Raw genomic sequence first — 19,040 nt, 5'->3', positions numbered from 1 at the left:
TTTTAAGAATCAACCCGCAGTCCTCAATAGTCCGTCCGTAAGTGAAAAAAAAACGTTTCAGGCCCGAGCACTGCGCCTTTGTCCCGAGCGAAGCGGCCGCAGTTCCTCTATCCTCTCCTTCTCACGAGCCGATCCGCCGCCGCCGCCGCCGTTGCCCCACCCTCGCTCGCCGCTGCGGATCCACTGCCGCCCCCGCTCCATCTCGTCGCCCCACCCTTCCCCCTCGGCACGCCGCTGCCCCCGTCTTCGCGACGGCCCGCCCAAGCTAACGAGGCTAACACGCCACTGCTCCAGCACGGCCTGACCTGGCAGGGGGAGCGCGACGGTGGTGGTGGCGAGGAGGCGGAGGAAGCAGTCGTCGTCGGTGTGGTGCCTGATGGGGGAGGGGAGTGTCGCACAGCCAGCCTCGCGCCGGTACCTGCTCTGGGAAGAGCATGCGGGGTGCTGGAGCAGTGGTCGTCGCGTCCCCGGGTGCCCGCTGCCCTACCCGCGCACATGGTCGCCGTCGGCTCCCAGCCCCCCAGCGCTGGTCTCTGGTAGTCAACATCGTTGACAGAGTAGGAGTACATGCGGAGGTCGGGGAGAAGCATGGTCTTGCAGGCCAGGGTCTTAGTTGGCGTGCGTGTGCTCTCCTATCACCGCTGCCAGGCCACTGTAGGGGCTTCGCTTCGAGGGTGGGGGACACGGCTGCATCATGTAGGTGGGGGAGAAGACGACCATGAGCACGGGCGTCCTCTGCGTGGTGGTAGTCATGAGCCGTGCAACATCAAGACTGGGTGGAGCACGGGTGACCGTTGTGGCTGGGAGCTGAGCTTCTCATCCTCGATCTGGAGAAAATTATAGTGACTCATGACGAAACATAGCAGCGTAGGAGCCAGCAATGGAGCAAGCGAGGCAGAGGTGAGCAAGGGCAGCCAGGGCTCCCTTCTCCCCCGGTCTCTGAATCCTCTAATCCTTTCCTCAAATCCTGACATACTGAGTAGTTGATTTTGTATGGCTGGCTGCTGAACCCGTTATTGCATTATGTGCATCGAGCAATATGGAATTTATCTCTTTCCTTGCAAATTCGGATTTGGATCATTGTTCAACAATATACCTCTGATTTTTCCATAATTATGGCTCAAAATGTCATGCAGTCTAATTTTGATACCTATTTTGTTTTCTTGAAGCTTATAGATGTAGGCACTATCTATGTTCAGTAGGTGCTAATTATTCACATTTAAAGATTCTGGATATATCCTCTTATCTGTTTTTGCCTTTTTACAACATAAACATTTATGGATATGGAAATTGCGGCAATTTGTTTAGCTTTATTTAAATCTATTTGTTGATCTGAGATTTTGTTCTGTACTATTCTTGCATACTGGATCATTGTGTGAGAGATGGGAGAACACACCTCAACGACTGGCATATTATAATTACAGAGATTAGTTGTAAGGATAATGGAGTGCAGTTTTCTGATTCCGTGATCTGCAGGTTTGAAGGACTAATATTATGTAGCAAATGGCAATAGAATAATTTAGATTTAATAAATTAGCTTTAAGGATAAATGAGTTGGCACACAATACTATCAAGAACTAATACTATCAATATACTGGGAGCAATATGTAGCAAACAGTTCAAAATTAGAAACTTCTTTAGATTTAAGGAATAATCCATCTTACCCCTCCAATAAAGAAGGAATAATCCATTTTAATATGTTCCTTTTTATATGCAGGCTACAACAGAGCTCCTAGCCGAAGCTCATCCAGGAGCGACACCACTAGCTGCTCGAACAAATCAAACGAGGGTGCACCGGCCTCCAGCACGAAGCCTGCGATTTGAGGCAGTCCTTTGCACTCCACCTCATGCCCGTGCATTGTTGGTACGCGTATTTGAGCTCGAGTGTATGCGCACCTCTGCAACCCCGTAACTAGAGACCGAAATCAAGGGATTTGATTGGTGAGTGATGGAAAAAAGGAGAGGAATAGCAGCAGGAATAGAAGGATTTCGGTTCCAGTAGCAAAAGTCAATCCTTAATCATCATAGAGAGCAAGCTGGACAAGGAGGCAGGAAGCATAGGAGTTGGGGAAGAGAGATCCATGTGTTGGCGAGTGCTAGCTGGGTGTGTGACTCCTGTTTGAGAGAGAGGGAGGACCTTTGCTGGGCACTCAAAGGATGTGCTCGGATATGGTGGTCCAACTGCAAGGTAATGCTAACACATCTTGTTACTCTTTCTTCAATTTTGATAGGTTTACGACAGTTCCATTCAAGCACAAATATGTTTATGACATTAATTCAAAGTTGTAAAATACATATGTTTATAATAGTTTAATTATTCTTACATGATTTCCACATATATGTGTTGCTTTAGCCAAAAAAATGTGCAGTGAACTTGTTACATAGGACACCCTAGGTATCGCCACTGGCATCGACTAGACGACGCCCATCACTGACACACTCTTGTCTTGGTAGCATTGGCCCAGCTCATTGACACACTTTAATGGAAATATAAAGCCATGGCTTGATGTTGCTTTCAACAAGTATAATGCTCTGTGAACTAAGCATGTAGAGACTGAAATGGAATTTGTGACACTATGTAATTTTATATCTGAAGTGATTGAAGAAATGCTCCACGAATAAGGCATCCACTCATATATATTCAACATCATGTACTTAAGCCAAATGCAATTTTTAGGCTTGCTGACTTGCTTTATTCATGATCGATGAGCTTTATTACTTAGCATGTAACCTTCCCAGTTTATTTACTAATCCTCCATCTTTTTTTAGTTATGTGTACATCCTTCCATTCAAGTATGGAAACAGGCAATTCCAGCCATCAACAGTTGCCGCACCTGCCAACATTAAAGAAATTATGTAGGCCTTATGTAGTTGTATTAGCTTTCTCTTGACATACTTTATATATGTTCATGATAAGTTGGGATGGAGGATTATCAGTGTAATATGCACTTGCCTTTGTTAAAGCAATTGGATATAGACCTGTCTGTGAGATCTTTAGAGATCATTTAAGAACATGTATGTTTAAGCCTATGAACAGAGACAAAGCCAAATATGTGCTGCAAAATGTTCCAGTTTGCAGCCAAATATATATGCAAGAACTGTTACCTACGCTTGCCCAAAACCTATTATGATAGTGTGCTAGCTACTTGTACTGTGTAGATTCATGGAAGAGCTTTGTGCTGAAAATTAGGAGAAAGAGAAACATAAGCGACAGTTCAGCAAGTTTTGTAATATGAGTTGTAAACGAGAAAAGACCCGTCTCGAGAATTATGACAGGCATATGCCGAAGGAAAGAGAGCCTAAAGGAAGGAAAATATGAGTTGTGAAAATTTGACATTGACTAAATTCTCCATGGCCAGAAAAATTCAATTAAATCAACCCGTAGCAACGCACAGGCATATTTACTAGTCTATCTAAAATATACACATCAAGCTTTCATATAGTTTTAGATCGGAGCGAGGTGGTATGTCCTAAGCGAATGATCCTGTCCAGGTCAAATTCGTTGCCATCTCCAGTGTTAATATTTTCACTGCCAAAAGTTATACAACCTCTGTCTGAAATTAACCATCGTTGAAATAAGATATACACGTATCAGCGGCAGTTAATTCTAGACTGAGAGAGAGTATTAATTTGCTGAAGTATGTCATGCACCAATATTGAACGAGACCTGGACTTACATTGTTATTGGTAGCTTTAATTTTTTTTATTCTAAGACCATGACTAATTCTATGTCAGGGAGTCATTCTACTAACTTATTTATCTCAATATACAAATATGTCACAACATCATAAAATTATGGATGGGATAAAACCCACCTCAACATACAACCATGCATAGAAAAAGAATCACCACAACATGCAACCATGCATGAAAAAAAATATTGTTTAATAAATATTTTACAACTATACATAATTAAATATAATAACTCATATGTACTCCCCCTGTAAACTAATATAAGAGCGTTTAGATCACTACTTTAGTATTCTAAACACTCTTATATTAGTTTACGGAGGGAGTACTTTTTAATTTTGGTTTGCGTGTTATTAATTTAAATATTTATATTACACAATCAAATGTTAAAACTGATTTCCACAACATGTAACGTATCATCTAGTAGTTATAATAAGAAATGCAGGCATGATTCTTACAAACACAGCTTGTTCGGAAGTCCACATGACGCTTCATATTAAAGCAATATGTAACTAGCATGCTGAACTTTGCCTGACATGGATTACAATATACTCTATTCTAGTACTTAATTAGCATCGTGGCAAGCAAGGTGGGAGTATGAATGACAACGAAAGAAAGTGAGAAGGTTCCTAACTTAACTAAACTTGAAAGTTGACAGCTCACCTTTTTTTTTCTATCCAATTGACCATCTCCTCTCCTCCCCTTCTTTCTTTTTATCCATTTTATATACCGTAATAGTTATCTCCATTCCGTGTTTTTTTAGGAAAAGCATTCATGGCGCATTTTATTACTTTAAAAAATGTTTGCATCGTTCAACAAGAACTGAAGAACAAAGCTAGGGCATCATCGTGCCAAATACAATGTGAGGTACCCATTCCCTTCGAAGGTCACCCGTCGTCACCGGATCCAACCATTAAAAACCAGGTCATCAGTTTTCGCTATGAAGATCAAGTTCAAGCCAACTTCAAGCAGTGCTCCAACAAGATGACGATGTAAAAATACAGTCATTGCTAGGTATAACCAACTAAGATCAGACCTTGTTTAAAAAAACTAGGATCGGACCTAGGGTATTTACCCCGAAGCTTGAAATCAGATACTACCTCCGTTCTGGTTTATTGGTCCCCTTTGTATTTAGTGTCAGATTTTTGACCATAGATTTAACTAACAAAATGTCAATGCATGTCATAAAAAATATACCAGGAGAAACTATGTTTGAATACAAATTCAACGATATAATTTTTTGTTACATGCATTAACATTTTATTAGTTAAATTGACGATCAAAATTTGACACAAAATACGAAGGAGTCAATAAACTAGGACGGAGGTAGTAATACACAAAATCAAAGTCACGTGTGTTCCCACCTCCACTCTCCGTGTTCCGAGCAGCCTCTCACGCGCGACGAGGTCATTAAGAGGGAGAAAGGGCGTCCGCGCCGCTCACATGGGCCGTTCAAATTAGTTAACAACGACCAGCTCGGCGTCAAGGTCTATCATTGTTTTTGCAAAGTCGTATTAGCAACCTGCTAGGACAGTTGGCATACGCATGCATGCTGCTATATGTATTGGCTCATCGCGTTCCATTCATATACACCTCAAACTCTTTGCGGCAGTAGAGATCGATGGCCTCAAGGAGAGAAAAGAAGGCCTCCTACGACGCCAAATGGGAGGAGGTAGTGTCCATCAACACCTACGCCCTGTTCATGGGGTACCTGTCCATGGCCGTGAGGGGGATGGGCGTCCTGGTGCTCACATGGTCCACTGTCGTCCTCCTCGGCGGCTTTGTGTCCATGCTACGGAAGAAAGACTTTTGGTGCCTCACCATTATTACTCTTGTTCAGACTGCTGGGTTAGTCTTACCAATTGCTATTTACTTCCCCGTTCCGAAATATAAGTCTTTTTAGAGATTTCAATATAGACTGTCAAGATTTTGTTGTCGCATCTTTTATACACTGTCAAGATTTTGTATGTTTTCTCTTCTCTGGTTCCATCACTTCGAGTGTTTCTTGAAACCTTATGCTAAAGTGTAGTTGATTTGAGTCGGCCAAAAAGTAGGCTCATGTAATTTAGAAGAGACCTTACGGGAACACCCAAGTCTACGGATAGATCAAATACTTATTGCACAATGGAGGAGTTACTATAATGTATGATGGGTACTCTCTTCGATTTCACGACAAAACGTGTCATAGTTTATAAAAGATGTTACTATAGACGATATCATTTATTATTATATAGAATCTATAGAGAGAGGAACGCATGAGATCATTCAAGATAATGTTTTCTTAAGTTTTCACAAGTTTAACTGACACTACTTCCTCCCATTTATTTATTACTATAGCATGACAGTTAAATACTAAATATACTTCTTTACAGAGGAAGTGCCTAACAAGATGTCATTGCATAATAATCTACTATGATAATTCACTGTGAGAGGCCTGCCAAAAGAGGCTTGTTCTTCACCGAATCATTAGTAAACTAAGTTTGTGTTTATAAGATTATTGATCCTGCCCCCTCATGCTGAATTTATTTTATAAACTTCAGTGCATACAATTACTATCTTCAACCGGATTTACTAGTCCCTCTTGTTTTGGGGGTCATATTTTGACCATGGCTTTAACTAATAAAATACAAGTTATACGTAGCAAAAATGATATGATTGGAAACTAAATTCAAATATGAATCCAACAATATAATTTTTTGTGACATACATTAACATTTTGCTAGTCAAATATGTGGTAAAATTTTGACCCAAAACATGATGGGGATTAATAAATTCGTGCGGAGGTAGTAGTTGTTAAACACTTAACCCATTGGCTTAGGAATAGAAATCTTGTTCTTACATATAGATTTATGAAAATCCTAGGCACTGATTGACATTGCCAAACACCGACTGAGAGTTGTTAATCCACTGAAAACATGGAGTTTTTTGGTTGGTCAAAAATCTAGTATGTAATATCTGTATGAAAATTACATAAGAATAGCACTGTTAAATATCTCCTAAAGTTCGCAGATTAAATAACACTATATTATCAATAGAACATATAAAAATAATTAAAAAAATGCACATCAAAACCAAAATGGCCTAAGAGCATCTCTAGCCCTTATCTCAAAATCTTATAACTCCCTAAAGACTACTACCTCTGTTCTGATTTACTAGTCCCCTCCTATGTTGGGTCATATTTTGACTAGATTTTAACTAATAAGATATAACTTATATGAAGCAAAAATAATATCATTGGAAACTATTTCAAATACAAATTGAACAATATTATTTTTTGACGACATGCATTAACATTTTGCTGGTCAAATATGTGATCAAACTTTGACCCAAGTACGGTGAGGACTAATAAACTCAGACGGGGGTAGTACTTCTTTTGTGGACTTAATTCCACCTAGTCCTTTCCTAAAAAAATTAACTCCTCAAACACCCCCCCCCCCCCCTCAAATTTGAGGAGCCTCCCTCTTCCCCCTAAACTTTATGCCCCCTATCAACCATGGCACCAACAACATTCATGACCCAACCGCCGGCACTGACCAACTTTCCTCATCCGTGGCACTGCCCAAACCGACGTCGCCCCTTACAAAAAGTTAGTGATGCCCCCTCCACACTTTACCCTAGGCCTCATCGCCTGATTCAAACTCACCATGTACAAATCAACATGTCGCCTAAAGCAACACCCCTCCTGTTAGTCGACTCAAGCTCGATATGGTCCTTAGGCTGCATACCATAACAACGTGTATAGACAATATCATTTATTATCTTTAATGACGCGTACTCCCTCATAGCTATTGGCACGTCCCATTGAGCATGGATCTGGCTCTGTGAACACCATTGAGGCTGGATTTGGCTCGACCGTGAGCGGATTGAGGCCCTTGCGAGCAATCCCATCTAGGTGGCACATTTGGTAGCAGCGGATTCTAAGCGCTACCATGCACACACGACAACCATCGACTAGACGACTTGGCGGCAGTTATTGAAAGCGTTGAGTTGATTTCTTCAGTTCAAGTGATTTATCCTTTAGTCGGATAGCTCAGTGTGAGTTGTCTGCGAAAGTGATGGACGGCGGCTATAGCAGCTGACATCATGGTTGTATTCCCTCCAGGGTGAAAACCCACGATTAATCTTCTGTCTTGACTAGGCAACATCAACCATCAATGTCCACACATCGTAACCATGTTAAAGGTGTTGTTTTGAAGATCTGCAACAAGGTGATAGCCCCTGGTCCGGTGTCTGGTTGGACCAACCACTCCATGAGTGCAAACGCCAATTCCCTATCGAAGGTGTTCTCTTGGAGCGACTAGTGGATTGGTTCACAACCCTATGTGGTATGATTTTGGAGATGTTGGCGCAAGGCTCGTCTTATGTGGATGGTCTTCTTTCTTCCTTTTTTAGTTGATTTCTTTTTTGTAAGTCAATTTGTTTGACATTAATGTTTGGTTTTGCTTGGCATTATTACAATCATAAATAACATATGTTTATGTCCATCAATCAATGCAGAAGTCAAGGTGGTTTAACCCATTTTTGAAAAAAAAATAGGTGGAATATTTATAAGTTCATTGTAAAGTATAAAAAGTTGGACATCCACGGGACAAACTAGACGGCATAGCACTACAAAGATGGGATATTCAAAAGTTTACTCTGTAAACTATATTAGTTCACAATATAAGTTACAGAAATCTGGTATAAAAACCATGGGAGGTCACTGCATAAAGCGATCATAAGTTCACTCCACAAACACATTAGTCACTATATAAAACAATCTCTTCAAATCTCAGCAGTTTATAGAAAATAGAAGTATATTCTTTCAACTTCAGTGGTTCATTACATAAGAACATGAGCCCACTCTCCAAAACTCAGTCGTTTAATGTATAAAAAATGTGAAAATAGATGTTCACATTTCAAAGCGTGAGCCCTTCACTGTATAAATACACAAAGGTTCACTCTACAAACTACAACAATTCACGGTGCAGAAGCTATCAAAGTTTACTTAGCAAAACTATAATTTTAGCTATATAAAATGTAGAAACAAATCTCTCTGGAAACTACTGCAGTTCACTTTTCCATCTACACCTTCTCACCATATAAAAACAATAGTAAGTAGTTCACTAAGAAACAATAGAAGTTCACTCTAGAAAACTCATCGGTTCACCCTCAAGAACTACAAATGTTCTCTCTCAATCTACAATAGTTCACCATAAAAAGAAGAGATAATTGGTTTTATACCCTTAGTTGTGTCCCCCTCGTTAGGATTGCCCCTAGTTTGTGCAAACACGTGGTCTTGCCTAGGGATGGCACCCACAGGGTTTGGGTACGGGTGGAGCCACCCCATACCCTTTCCCATCCCATTTGAGTTACCCATCACCCGTACCCATACCCGGTAGTGGGTACAATTTTTTCCCATACCCGTCACCCGACATGGTAAATGGGTACCCACGGGTAAAGACACACATGTTTGAATAGCATTAATTTGAGCATCACATAATTATAAACAACAACATACAATCATATTTTATAAACAAAAACACATAGTAACATAAATACATACTTATAAACAACAACACATCTAAAACAACAACACATTCTATAAAAATCAACACTTCCTTGTAAACAACTACACATCAAAACATCAACACATAGTCATAAATGGTAGCACATAGTCATAAATTTTAAGTTCACTAACTCACGACAAAGTGTAGAGGTAATTTGTCCATATTATGTTAGATTTTATAAGGGTACATGGGTATGCGGGTATGGGTTATGTGATCCTACCCGCTCTACCCGATGGGTTTAAGATTTTTCTATTTGTATACCCATGGGTAACATTTTGTCTCATACCCTTACTCTAATAGGGTTTTTACCCGCAGGGTACATGGGTAATGGGTACCCATTGCCATCCCTAGTCTTGCCCAACCCACTTCGGCGTTTTGTGCTTTTGCCCTTTAACCGTTTGACCGTCACTTTGAAAACTTCATAACTAATTCATACTAAATCAGAAAAATGCAAATAAGATATCAAAATAGTCGGAAAAACATCACCTGTATGTCAATGTTAGTTGCATTCATGACAAAAGTGTTGGTAAGTGCCTATCCGAGTTTTAGCTCTTAATATACCACCATGAACAGTAAAATCTAAAAAAAATCAAAAAAAAATTGGTGGCAAAGAATTACAAATGTTCTAAGTGTTTGCCAAGTTTAATCTGGGAATGAAATTCATGGAAGTCGATCATCACTCCAAAATAGATTGTCTTTTTGGAAACGACTTTCACGAGTGTCATTCCCTGATAAAACTTGGCAAGCACTTAAAACATTTGTCATTCTTTTCCATCAACTTTTTTTTTGAAATTTAAAAAATTTATTAGATTTTACTGTTCATGGTGGTATGATAAGAGCTAAAACTCGGATGAGCACTTACCAACACTTTTTTCATGAATGCAAGTGACATTGACATACAGGTGATGTTTCTCCGAACATTTTGGTATCTTATTTGCATTTACTGATTTAGTATGAATTAGTTATGAAGTTTTCAAAGTGACGGTCAAACGGCCAAAGGGCAAAGGCACAAGACGCCGAAGTGGGTTGGGCAAGACCACGTGTTTTCAAAAACTAGGGGCAATCCTGACGAGGGGGACACAACTAAGAGTATAAAACCAATTATCTCTAAAAAGAACATAGCCCATGTTTAATGTTAGAAATTCAGCAATTTACTATGCAAAACTATAGAAGTTTACATACAATCTACAATAGTTCACTATATAGAATAAAAATCAGATGTTCACTCTGCAAACCTACAAAAATCCAACCTATACTAGATCACTAACCAGGAAGTTCACTAAAAACCGAGTTTGTAAAAGAGAACATACAGATACAATGTCTCCAATACAAACACAACGAGGACGCACACCTTAAAATGCCAAAGTGCACATACTGCAACTCTAAAATTGTGCGATAGTAACACCATTATTCACAGCGATGCTCACACTCGCACCTTGGACAAATCGTGCAATCTAGTGGCACCACTGTAGTGTGAACCCCTTCATACACAAAGTCTGTTGTTGGGAAGTACACTGCACCTTATCAAAGTTAACCATAAAAATCGCTCCATCTAGCTTCTTAATGTGAAGCTCATGTATGGTTTCCTATAATAAAACTATTAACCCCCTCACGGCTTGTTCGGTTGAGATGGATTTGAAGGGGATTGAGAGAGAATTAATCCCCTACAAGCCAAAATCCCTGCAAATCCTCTCCAATCCACCGATGGGATTAACCGAACAAAGCCTCAAGGATGTGTCAGATCGGCACGAAAGCTCATTCAGTTGGACAGATAAAGTTGTGGACGGTTTCTGCAATACGATTTGTGATGACCTTACTGATAAATTTAATGCTCATACTTAGGAGGCAAATAGGATGATACTGCTGAAATTGCACGTCACGCCTTTCTTGGGCAGTAGCATAATCGGCCCAAATTCAGCCGAACAAGGGTGTTTACCCTTGGTGTAGATGAGTGAAGGGTTGCAACGAGTCCCCTTTAATGACCTCCCAAAACTTTTGATAAAACTCGGTAGGAATCCTTTTGGCCCCAAAGATTTGTTGTGTTCCATCTAAGACATGGCCTCGCGTACTTTCTTCTCTGGGAAGGGAGCAATGAGGAGCCCGTTCTCCTCCGGTGTGAGCTGCAAGATATCCTCAATATCATTCCCTAGTGACGGAGCATTGGGGTCAACTGACCCCAAATAAAATTAGGCAAATCAATGTAAATTAGTGTTTATTCATGTGTATTAGAAGGTTTGGCCCTTACTGCAATGAAGTTGAACCCTTGCCTTAGGACACACATGGTCTAACTGGGAACTCTGACCTGCAGGGTCTTCGATGTATCTCTGAACGAGAAGTTAAAGTATATCAGGAGGTCGTACTTCGGTTTCCTGCGTGCTATATATGCCACGGTGATCGACAGGCGATGGCGCATCAGGAAAAGGAGAAATGCCGATAACAAGGATCCCTCCATGGCACGCCTACTGATAGCGATTACCATATTGTTCATTCAGCAGCTGGTTTTCGCAGTTATACTGTGCCCTTTAGCAGCACTTTACTTGTGTGGGTTGGTGATCACCGGCGGGATATCGCTGTGGCGCCTGATACGGCGCGATTACGGCGAGGTGGATGGAGGTGCAAACCTGCAGCCTGCTCTGAATGTCTTGTACTCACTGGCTCTGTTCCAGGGTGCGCTCTTCTGCTACAGGTTCTTCTCATATTCCGCAGGAGATGGGCTGGTCAGTAAAGTGGTCGAAGAATACAAGCTGGACAAAGAAGGACCCTTTCGGAAATCAGTGAAGGAGTACCTGCGTCAGACCAGAAATGGGTGCGCCAAGGACCCATCATTCATAAAGGAAAGGAACCTGGTCACGTACGCTGTGGATTTGATGAAGTTTGAATCATCTGGCAGCTACCTCTCCGGGGCAAGGATTTTGGACGCACTCTTGGCACAGTCAGAGCTCAAGGAGCAGCACTCGATGATTGCACAGCTCATTGGGTCGGCATCCTGCAGCCAGATAGTTGAGAAACTGCTGCAGGCGCTCGATTCAAGAAGCCGGCAAGACAAAGAGATCATGGAGCTCGCCGCCAGGATAGTGGTGAAGCTTGCTGGAGAGATCCATTTGAAGCGGTTTCCACAAGGCATATTGTGTATATCTTCACTGCTCGAAACCTCTCAGAGACAGCCTGACGATGACAGTGCCCCTTCCGATGAATTCAAGTCGCTCATGAAGCAAGGCCTTGTTATCCTCGACAGCCTCGCTGCTGACAAACATAACTGCAGTCTCATATGCGAAGACCAGAGCCTTCTCTTCAAGGTCATGGCCCCCATAAGCTCTGATATGCTCCACCTCATCGATCATGACGAATGGTTTAGTGTAGCTGCAGCATCACTGCAAGTCATGTGCCGCATCGTGACTTCTCCCGGAAGCACCGGCGAGAATCTCCGTAACCAAATCCACGGAAACAAGGAAGTGATCAGTAGCATGGAGCAGATTCTGGAGTGTAAAACCTGTCGTAAACACAAATTATACATACTAGTCATCAAAATTCTCACCAAACTACCCATGGATGCAGCTCCGGGAGTGGGCACCAAAAGCCGAGGAAAATTCATCAAGACAATGGCTCGCATCCTCACCTCTGATTCTGAAACCCAAGATAGCTCCATCAGAAAATTGGCAGGCGAAGCACTGGCGATGCTAAGCGAAAAATATGCTACCATCTTCTTGAAGGAAAATGGTGGTGTTGTTGATGATCTCAGTAGAATGCTCTTTAATGCTGACCACAATGCATACAGAATAACTGCAGCTGAAACCCTGAAGCATCTTTGTATGCATTACAAAGAGAATGATGATTGTTTCAAGGAACTAATGAAAACCATGAAAGATGTCACGCCAAAGGTGAACTTTATTTTGTTTTCTTGTTCCCTCGCTTGAATTATTACCGTTTCTTCTTGTCTGAATAGCTTTGTAGCCCTGGTGTCCAAGACCTGCTCAAATTAAACATGCTTTTGCCATTGCAGGTTCTCGTTCAAATACTTCCTCGTGGATCACCAAGGAAGGAAGTACAAGCAGGAAATGAAACAGATAAAGACAAGTATCAGCCACCAGGAGCTGACTTAGAAGATGGCCATGGCAGTTGTGATGTTTCATCACAAGACAATGGTTCGGACAAAATCATTTCCTCTCTTCAGGAAAAGGATGAGGAATCTGTGGACAGGAAATTGCACGCGGCTTTATTATCTCTTTGCGCGGCAATATTTGATAAATTGATCAGTGACAAAGGTCATGATTTAACTCCGCTGGTTAATGCAATTGTCTCAGAAGATGCTGCATTTAGCTTTGTTGGGAAGCTCAGGGAGATGGTTGAAATAAACAGTGAGCCCACAGCCAATTGCCTGATGATAATGAAGATTATCAGCAAGATGGTAATATCAATGATGCAGCATGGAGGCTGGTACGTAAAAAAAAATCTGGACAGGTTTGACAGCTTGATACTATCTCTGTCTAATGCTTCAGACAATATGTTAGCACTTGAGGGTTTCATGATTTTTGCTAGTGCTGATCGTCTTGCACTGAAGGAATTTGGCACTCTCGCTTCCCTAGTGAATGAAGCACAAAAACTTCTGGACAAAAATAAGATGGAACATCAATCGGGAATTATACCAGCACTTTCCGTGTCAATGGAAGTCAGCTCATTGAGTAGTACTATGCACATTTAAACATTTACACACTCTGCTAGCTACCTGCTACTTGTGTTGTTCTTAGTACCTATTGTGGATTAGTTGATCCTTAAAAAAAGGGAGAGATTATATGTATCATTCCCAGCCTGTTGTGGGCAGAATCATATTTGTAATTTGTTCTCTATAAAGTGAAAATGTGGCTTCGATGGAGAGTACTTTCTGAAGAAATCTGTGGTAGCAGCTAGCAGGTCAAGTGTATAGGCTATGGTTCATCTTCTAGGAGGCACTCGGCTCAAGAATTGTCTTTAATTGGTATATTACTGGAGATTTCTTGAGTAAGGAACTCATACAGTTTACAAATGTCTTTGTATGGAAATTCGCCTTACTGGCCATTCTATCAGCACGTCATTCTTAATATGCGTTCTTGGTTTACACAAACTTCTTGTGTGTGCCCTTGAAATTCTTTCAGAATTTTGTTCAAAGTTGCCAGCTCCAGATTTAAGCTGCATCTGCCACTCCTATTCATCCATAAGCTCATGGATTCATCCATGATACTTTGTTTTAGTATCGACAAGCAGCATGCTTCGTATTTTAAACAAGACATGCACAATTCACACAGAAAATTGACTTGGTGGTCAAATGGAAAATTAGCTAACTCAGTCTTCTTCAAATGGCGAGTTAAGAACAAAGGCTCCGTTGGGAACTCACCTGACTTCCTCAACTCCTAGATGCCAGCTTCTCACCAACGATGCCAGTTGCCAGCTTCTCCGGTGGAGCCAGGAGCGACGGCCGAACGACCTGGCAGCCCGGCGAGGAGGCTTGAGGCCCAATTCGGCGAGTGTTTGGGGGCTTTGGGCCAGTCAGACTCGTCGATGCGGTGGGGAACGAACTGGTCTGGCGTATAGTGCGGTGAGGAGGCTCGTCGGAGTAGCTCATTCGGCTGCCGGTGGCAAACACGAGGAGAAACATATGAAGCTCGTCTGGGTCGGGCGTCTGAGCGGAGTCGATGCGGCGGGGATGCGGTGGAGATGGCAAGATGGGGCGGGAGAAACCTGCGGGTATCTGTTGAAAGAGTTTTCTCAGCTACGAAGATTATCAAGATAGGGCTGTGCTGAAAACCTTTCCATCAGTTGGCCACCTTCTATCGGATGTACAACGCCGTCTGGCTACCTCCTACTGCAGGCGGTCTGCATTTGTTGTGGCTGGGCTGAGTCCCACAACGGAAACAGCTGCTACTGCGATGGCGGCGCCGTGGTTGTCCTCAGTTATATATGTTGCATTTCAACCACAGCAACTAATAGGGGCGTCATCGTGGATAAAGTCATGAATTAGATCAAGCTAGGGCAAACGAGCGCAGTGACAGGGACATTGACGGACTTGGGGAGGACGAGAACATGAAGGCAGCGTCGTCGGCTGGTAGCATATGGACCTCAAGGAGAGGACCCATCAGTTTTTGACAGAAAATGTAAATAGTACATATTACCCTGGAAAATCAACAGTGAGAGGGACCTGTACCGTTGCTTCGCACACAAACCAAGTGGGGCCTTAAAGGTTTAGAGTTCAGGGTTGAAATATGAACTTTGCAATAGTTTAGGGTTGAAAAGTGGACCTTTTTTAAAAGAAAAAAAGATTATAGATCCCTGAAACGGCATGACGGCCACAAAGGTGAAAATAAAAGCATGTTATAGACAAGAATACGTAATCCATAATTATATGTATTATTATGTATTTATGTTACCTGTTTTGTGGTATTGATCGGGCTGGCTTCCAAATTTAGATATTTGCATGACAGGCCAACAAAGAGGTGTATCCCACACATGAATAGATTGAAGTAACACCTTGATGATCACAAATGGAAACATAGGGAACTTCAGGAGGAGCACTTCAAGAACTTAACTTCAACACACTTCACCAGAAGTCTCCACATGAACAATTGCCATTGTTAAAATGGTGAAATCTATACACATCTCGCAATACAATTTCTCTTCTCATGACTTCAGAGGTAAACTTCATCCAAGTGTGGCAATCGTTGCAGACACGGAGATTCTTAATGACTCTAAGGGGCATAGAAGGAGGCAAACTCATCAATCCAAAGGCCACAGCTAACTTCTCGCTATGGACAAAAGCAGTGGGGTCCTTTTGTTCTTTCTCTTTTTCTTGGAAAAGAAAATAGTTCCCTTGTATGTACCCTATTTTGGTTAACCTATCATCTAGGTCAGCCAAATATTTGTAAATCTGATGGGCCAATGGGTGCAACCAATCACCAACAAAGAAAGCATGAACCACGTTCTTTACTTCAATCCAGCTACGACCGGGCTCTTTTCTGACTCCTCTGTCTTTCATCATCTTTCTGACGTGATCCCTGTAAGCCCATTTCCCAGTAACAGCATATGCATTTGAAAGGAGGACATATGATGCTGAATCATGAGGCTCTAACTCCAGTAGACACTTGGCTGCAAGCTCTCCAATTTCGATGTTTTTGTGCACTCTACAAGCACTGAGAAGGGTTCTCCAAACCATTGCATTAGCAGATACAGGCATTTCCTCAACAAATTTCCTTGCCCGGTCAAGTTGCCCAGCTCGTCCAAGAATGTCTACAACACAAGCATAATGATCAGGCCTTGGATGGATTCCATGCTCACTAGACATGGATTCGAAGTAACCAAGACCCTCCTCTACCAGACCCACATGACTGCAAGCAGCTAAAACGCCTATGAAGGTCACATCATTTGGTTTTAGACCTTCTTGCTTCATTTGATCAAATAGATCCAAAGCCTCTAGGCCACGTCCATGTTGTGAGCAACTTGTAATAATAGTATTCCATGACACATCGTTCCTTTCGGGCATTTCAAAGAACTGCATCTTGGCATCTTCAATGCTGCCACATTTCCCATACAGTGAAATCAACGCATTGGCAACTTCAGTTTCAGAGGTGTAACCTGTTTTAGTAACTGTAGCATGTATTTGCTTTCCTTGTTTTATATCTGCAAGGTTAGCTGATGCACTAATAGAGGATACAAAGGTGAACACGTTATACTTGACACCTGCTTGATACATCTTAATAAATACCTCAAGGGCCTCTTCATATAGACCACTTTGTGCAAAACCAGATACCAGTCCATTCCATGTTATCTTGTCTTTATGTTCAACTGCCTCAAATAAAGAGAAAGCTTCTTTGCTTCTTCCACATCGTGCATAAAGGTTTACCAGCGCATTCCAAATAGAGACATCTGCTGAATAACCAGACACATAAACCCGAGAATGAATCTGCAGACCCTGACGCATCGCTTTAATTCCAGCACAAGCACTTATAGCACTTGCTAGCCCTATGTTATCAGGCCAAATTCCAAATAGCTGCATATCTTTGAATGTTTCAAGGGCCTCTTTGCAAAACTCATGTTGCACGTATCCAGCAATCATCGATGTCCAGGAGACCACATCTTTTGCTTCAAGTATTTCAAGAATTCTTTGAGCTTTATCAAGCCACCCGTATTTAGAATACATATCTATCAGTACACCACTGACATACATATCAGACTCAAAGCCAGTCTTTATGCTTAGTGAATGAATCTGCTCTCCAAGGTTAATTTCTCCAGCGTAAGTGCAAGTCCTTAACAAGCATGGGTATGTGAATTGGTTAGGGCGTACCCCTGCAGCTACCATTTGACAAAAGAGGTCAAATGATTTTGCTAGATCACTAACCTGCCCATATGCAACAAGCATCAAATTCCATAGCACTACATTTGTCCTATCACCCGATTTGAAGATCTTGAGCGCATCCACAATATCACCACATTTCACATAGAGATCAAGAAGCGAACCTTCAATTATGTAATCTGGAGACATGCCTGCTTTTAGCAAATAAGAATGGAGCTGCTTGCCCTTATTCAGATCACCAGTAGAGGCACAAGCTACAAGGAGACTAGCAATGGTTACACAATCAGGCGTCCAGCCTGACAAGCGCATCTCTTCAAATATCTCCAAAGCACTCTCACCATTTCCACACTGAGCATGTCGCGAGATCAGTGTATTGAACGTTACTCTATCGCAGTACGGCATCTCAGAAAATACTCTTTCCGCCAGACTAAAAGATCTGAACCGCAAGTACAGCGCAATAAGTGCATTCCCCACAACCGTTTCAGAGCACAACCCTTGCTTGTAAACTTGGACATGCACCAACCGTCCTTGCTCAAAAAGCGCAGCTTTAGTGCAAGCACTGAGTACACTAGACAGAACGTAAGGCGTAGGAACAACACCGGAGCGATGCATCTGGTGGTATAGCCCGACAGCTTCTTCTCCAAGACCATTCTTTGCATACCCTGACAACATTGCAACCCAAGAAACATTGTCCCTGGCAGATAGCTGCTCAAACACATGCCTCGCCCGCTGCACAAGCCCCTTTTTCGCGTACAAATCAATCAGCAGGTTGCCAGCGATCCGGTCTCCGCCGAGCCCACATGTGATCGCCTTCGCATGGATCTCCGGAACGAGCGGCCAGCGCTTGCCGTTGCCCCTGCACTCGCGCAAGGCGCACGCGAAATCAACAGAGCCAAGGCCCCTGCACTGCCTGACCTTGGCTGCGAAGAGCGACAGGAGCTTCTCCGGATCTTCGTGCGCGAGGAACCCAGTGAGCGACTTGTTAAGTGAGGCCGCTGCCCGGCGCGTCATTGAGCCGAACACCTTGGGCGCGACGGGGTGGAGGACATTGTCCAAGTAGCTCGCTGGTGATATGTTAGTGCGAGGGAGCACGCGCGAGGCAGGGAGGTTGGAGGTGGTGGAGGAGGTCAGGTCGGCGGCCTGCGCCGGAGCGACGGCTGCTGTGCAGCCTCAGGACGAGCTAGCTGAAGCGCGACTGCGCTAATCTGGTGCCGGTGAGCAAAGTTACCAGGATAGGCGACGTCTCACACGATAGTGTTTTATTTACAGCATCTCCCGCAGTTCCTAAATTTAATATTTCTTTAGTCTCATACTTCCTCCATTTTTATATGCAAGGTCATCCGAGTGAAAGTGGAATTAAGTGGGACTAATCAGTCCATCCCACTTAAACTATTTTAGTGGGCTCCCATTCGACAAAAAATATATTAATCCGGTTCACATTTAGCCGACCCACCATTACCATTTATACCCTTCTAAACATTAAA

The 19,040-nt window shown here is 42.5% G+C and overlaps 2 protein-coding genes and 1 long non-coding RNA gene across 3 annotated transcripts; 2 read left to right on the top strand and 1 right to left on the bottom strand.

The window, feature by feature from the left end:
- The first annotated feature begins 61 nt into the window (after positions 1-61).
- LOC123119793 (uncharacterized) lies at positions 62-3,451 on the top strand. The gene is made up of 3 exons (XR_006458905.1): positions 62-900; positions 1,718-2,188; positions 2,770-3,451. It is a non-coding gene; the product is annotated as an uncharacterized lncRNA (long non-coding RNA).
- Positions 3,452-5,309: 1,858 nt separating this feature from the next.
- Positions 5,310-14,114, top strand: LOC123120336 (uncharacterized). The gene is made up of 3 exons (XM_044540307.1): positions 5,310-5,583; positions 11,548-13,117; positions 13,240-14,114. The coding sequence occupies exons 1-3, from the start codon at positions 5,312-5,314 to the stop codon at positions 13,936-13,938; spliced, it is 2,541 nt and encodes an 846-aa protein (XP_044396242.1). The 5' UTR covers positions 5,310-5,311; the 3' UTR covers positions 13,939-14,114.
- A 1,576-nt stretch (positions 14,115-15,690) lies between these two features.
- LOC123119792 (pentatricopeptide repeat-containing protein At4g13650) lies at positions 15,691-18,821 on the bottom strand. The gene has a single exon (XM_044539720.1). It carries the CDS (start codon positions 18,565-18,567, stop codon positions 15,808-15,810), a length of 2,760 nt encoding a protein of 919 aa, XP_044395655.1. The 5' UTR covers positions 18,568-18,821; the 3' UTR covers positions 15,691-15,807.
- Between the last annotated feature and the right edge of the window lie 219 nt (positions 18,822-19,040).

This window comes from Triticum aestivum, chromosome 5D (genome assembly GCF_018294505.1).
Source record: "Triticum aestivum cultivar Chinese Spring chromosome 5D, IWGSC CS RefSeq v2.1, whole genome shotgun sequence".
Taxonomy (NCBI): domain Eukaryota; kingdom Viridiplantae; phylum Streptophyta; class Magnoliopsida; order Poales; family Poaceae; genus Triticum; species Triticum aestivum.
This window is presented reverse-complemented; position numbering and strand designations above follow the sequence as displayed.

What these genes read in the sequence shown, in the direction of transcription:
- LOC123120336 (XM_044540307.1), top strand. Translation starts at nt 5,312, where the DNA reads ATGGCCTCAAGGAGAGAAAAGAAGGCCTCCTACGACGCCAAATGGGAG. An exon ending in TTCCCCGTTCCGAAATATAA is followed by an intron (nt 5,584 to 11,547) that starts GTCTTTTTAGAG and finishes TCTGACCTGCAG; the next exon opens with GGTCTTCGATGTATCTCTGA. An exon ending in TGAAAGATGTCACGCCAAAG is followed by an intron (nt 13,118 to 13,239) that starts GTGAACTTTATT and finishes TTGCCATTGCAG; the next exon opens with GTTCTCGTTCAAATACTTCC.
- LOC123119792 (XM_044539720.1), bottom strand. Translation starts at nt 18,567, where the DNA reads ATGACGCGCCGGGCAGCGGCCTCACTTAACAAGTCGCTCACTGGGTTC.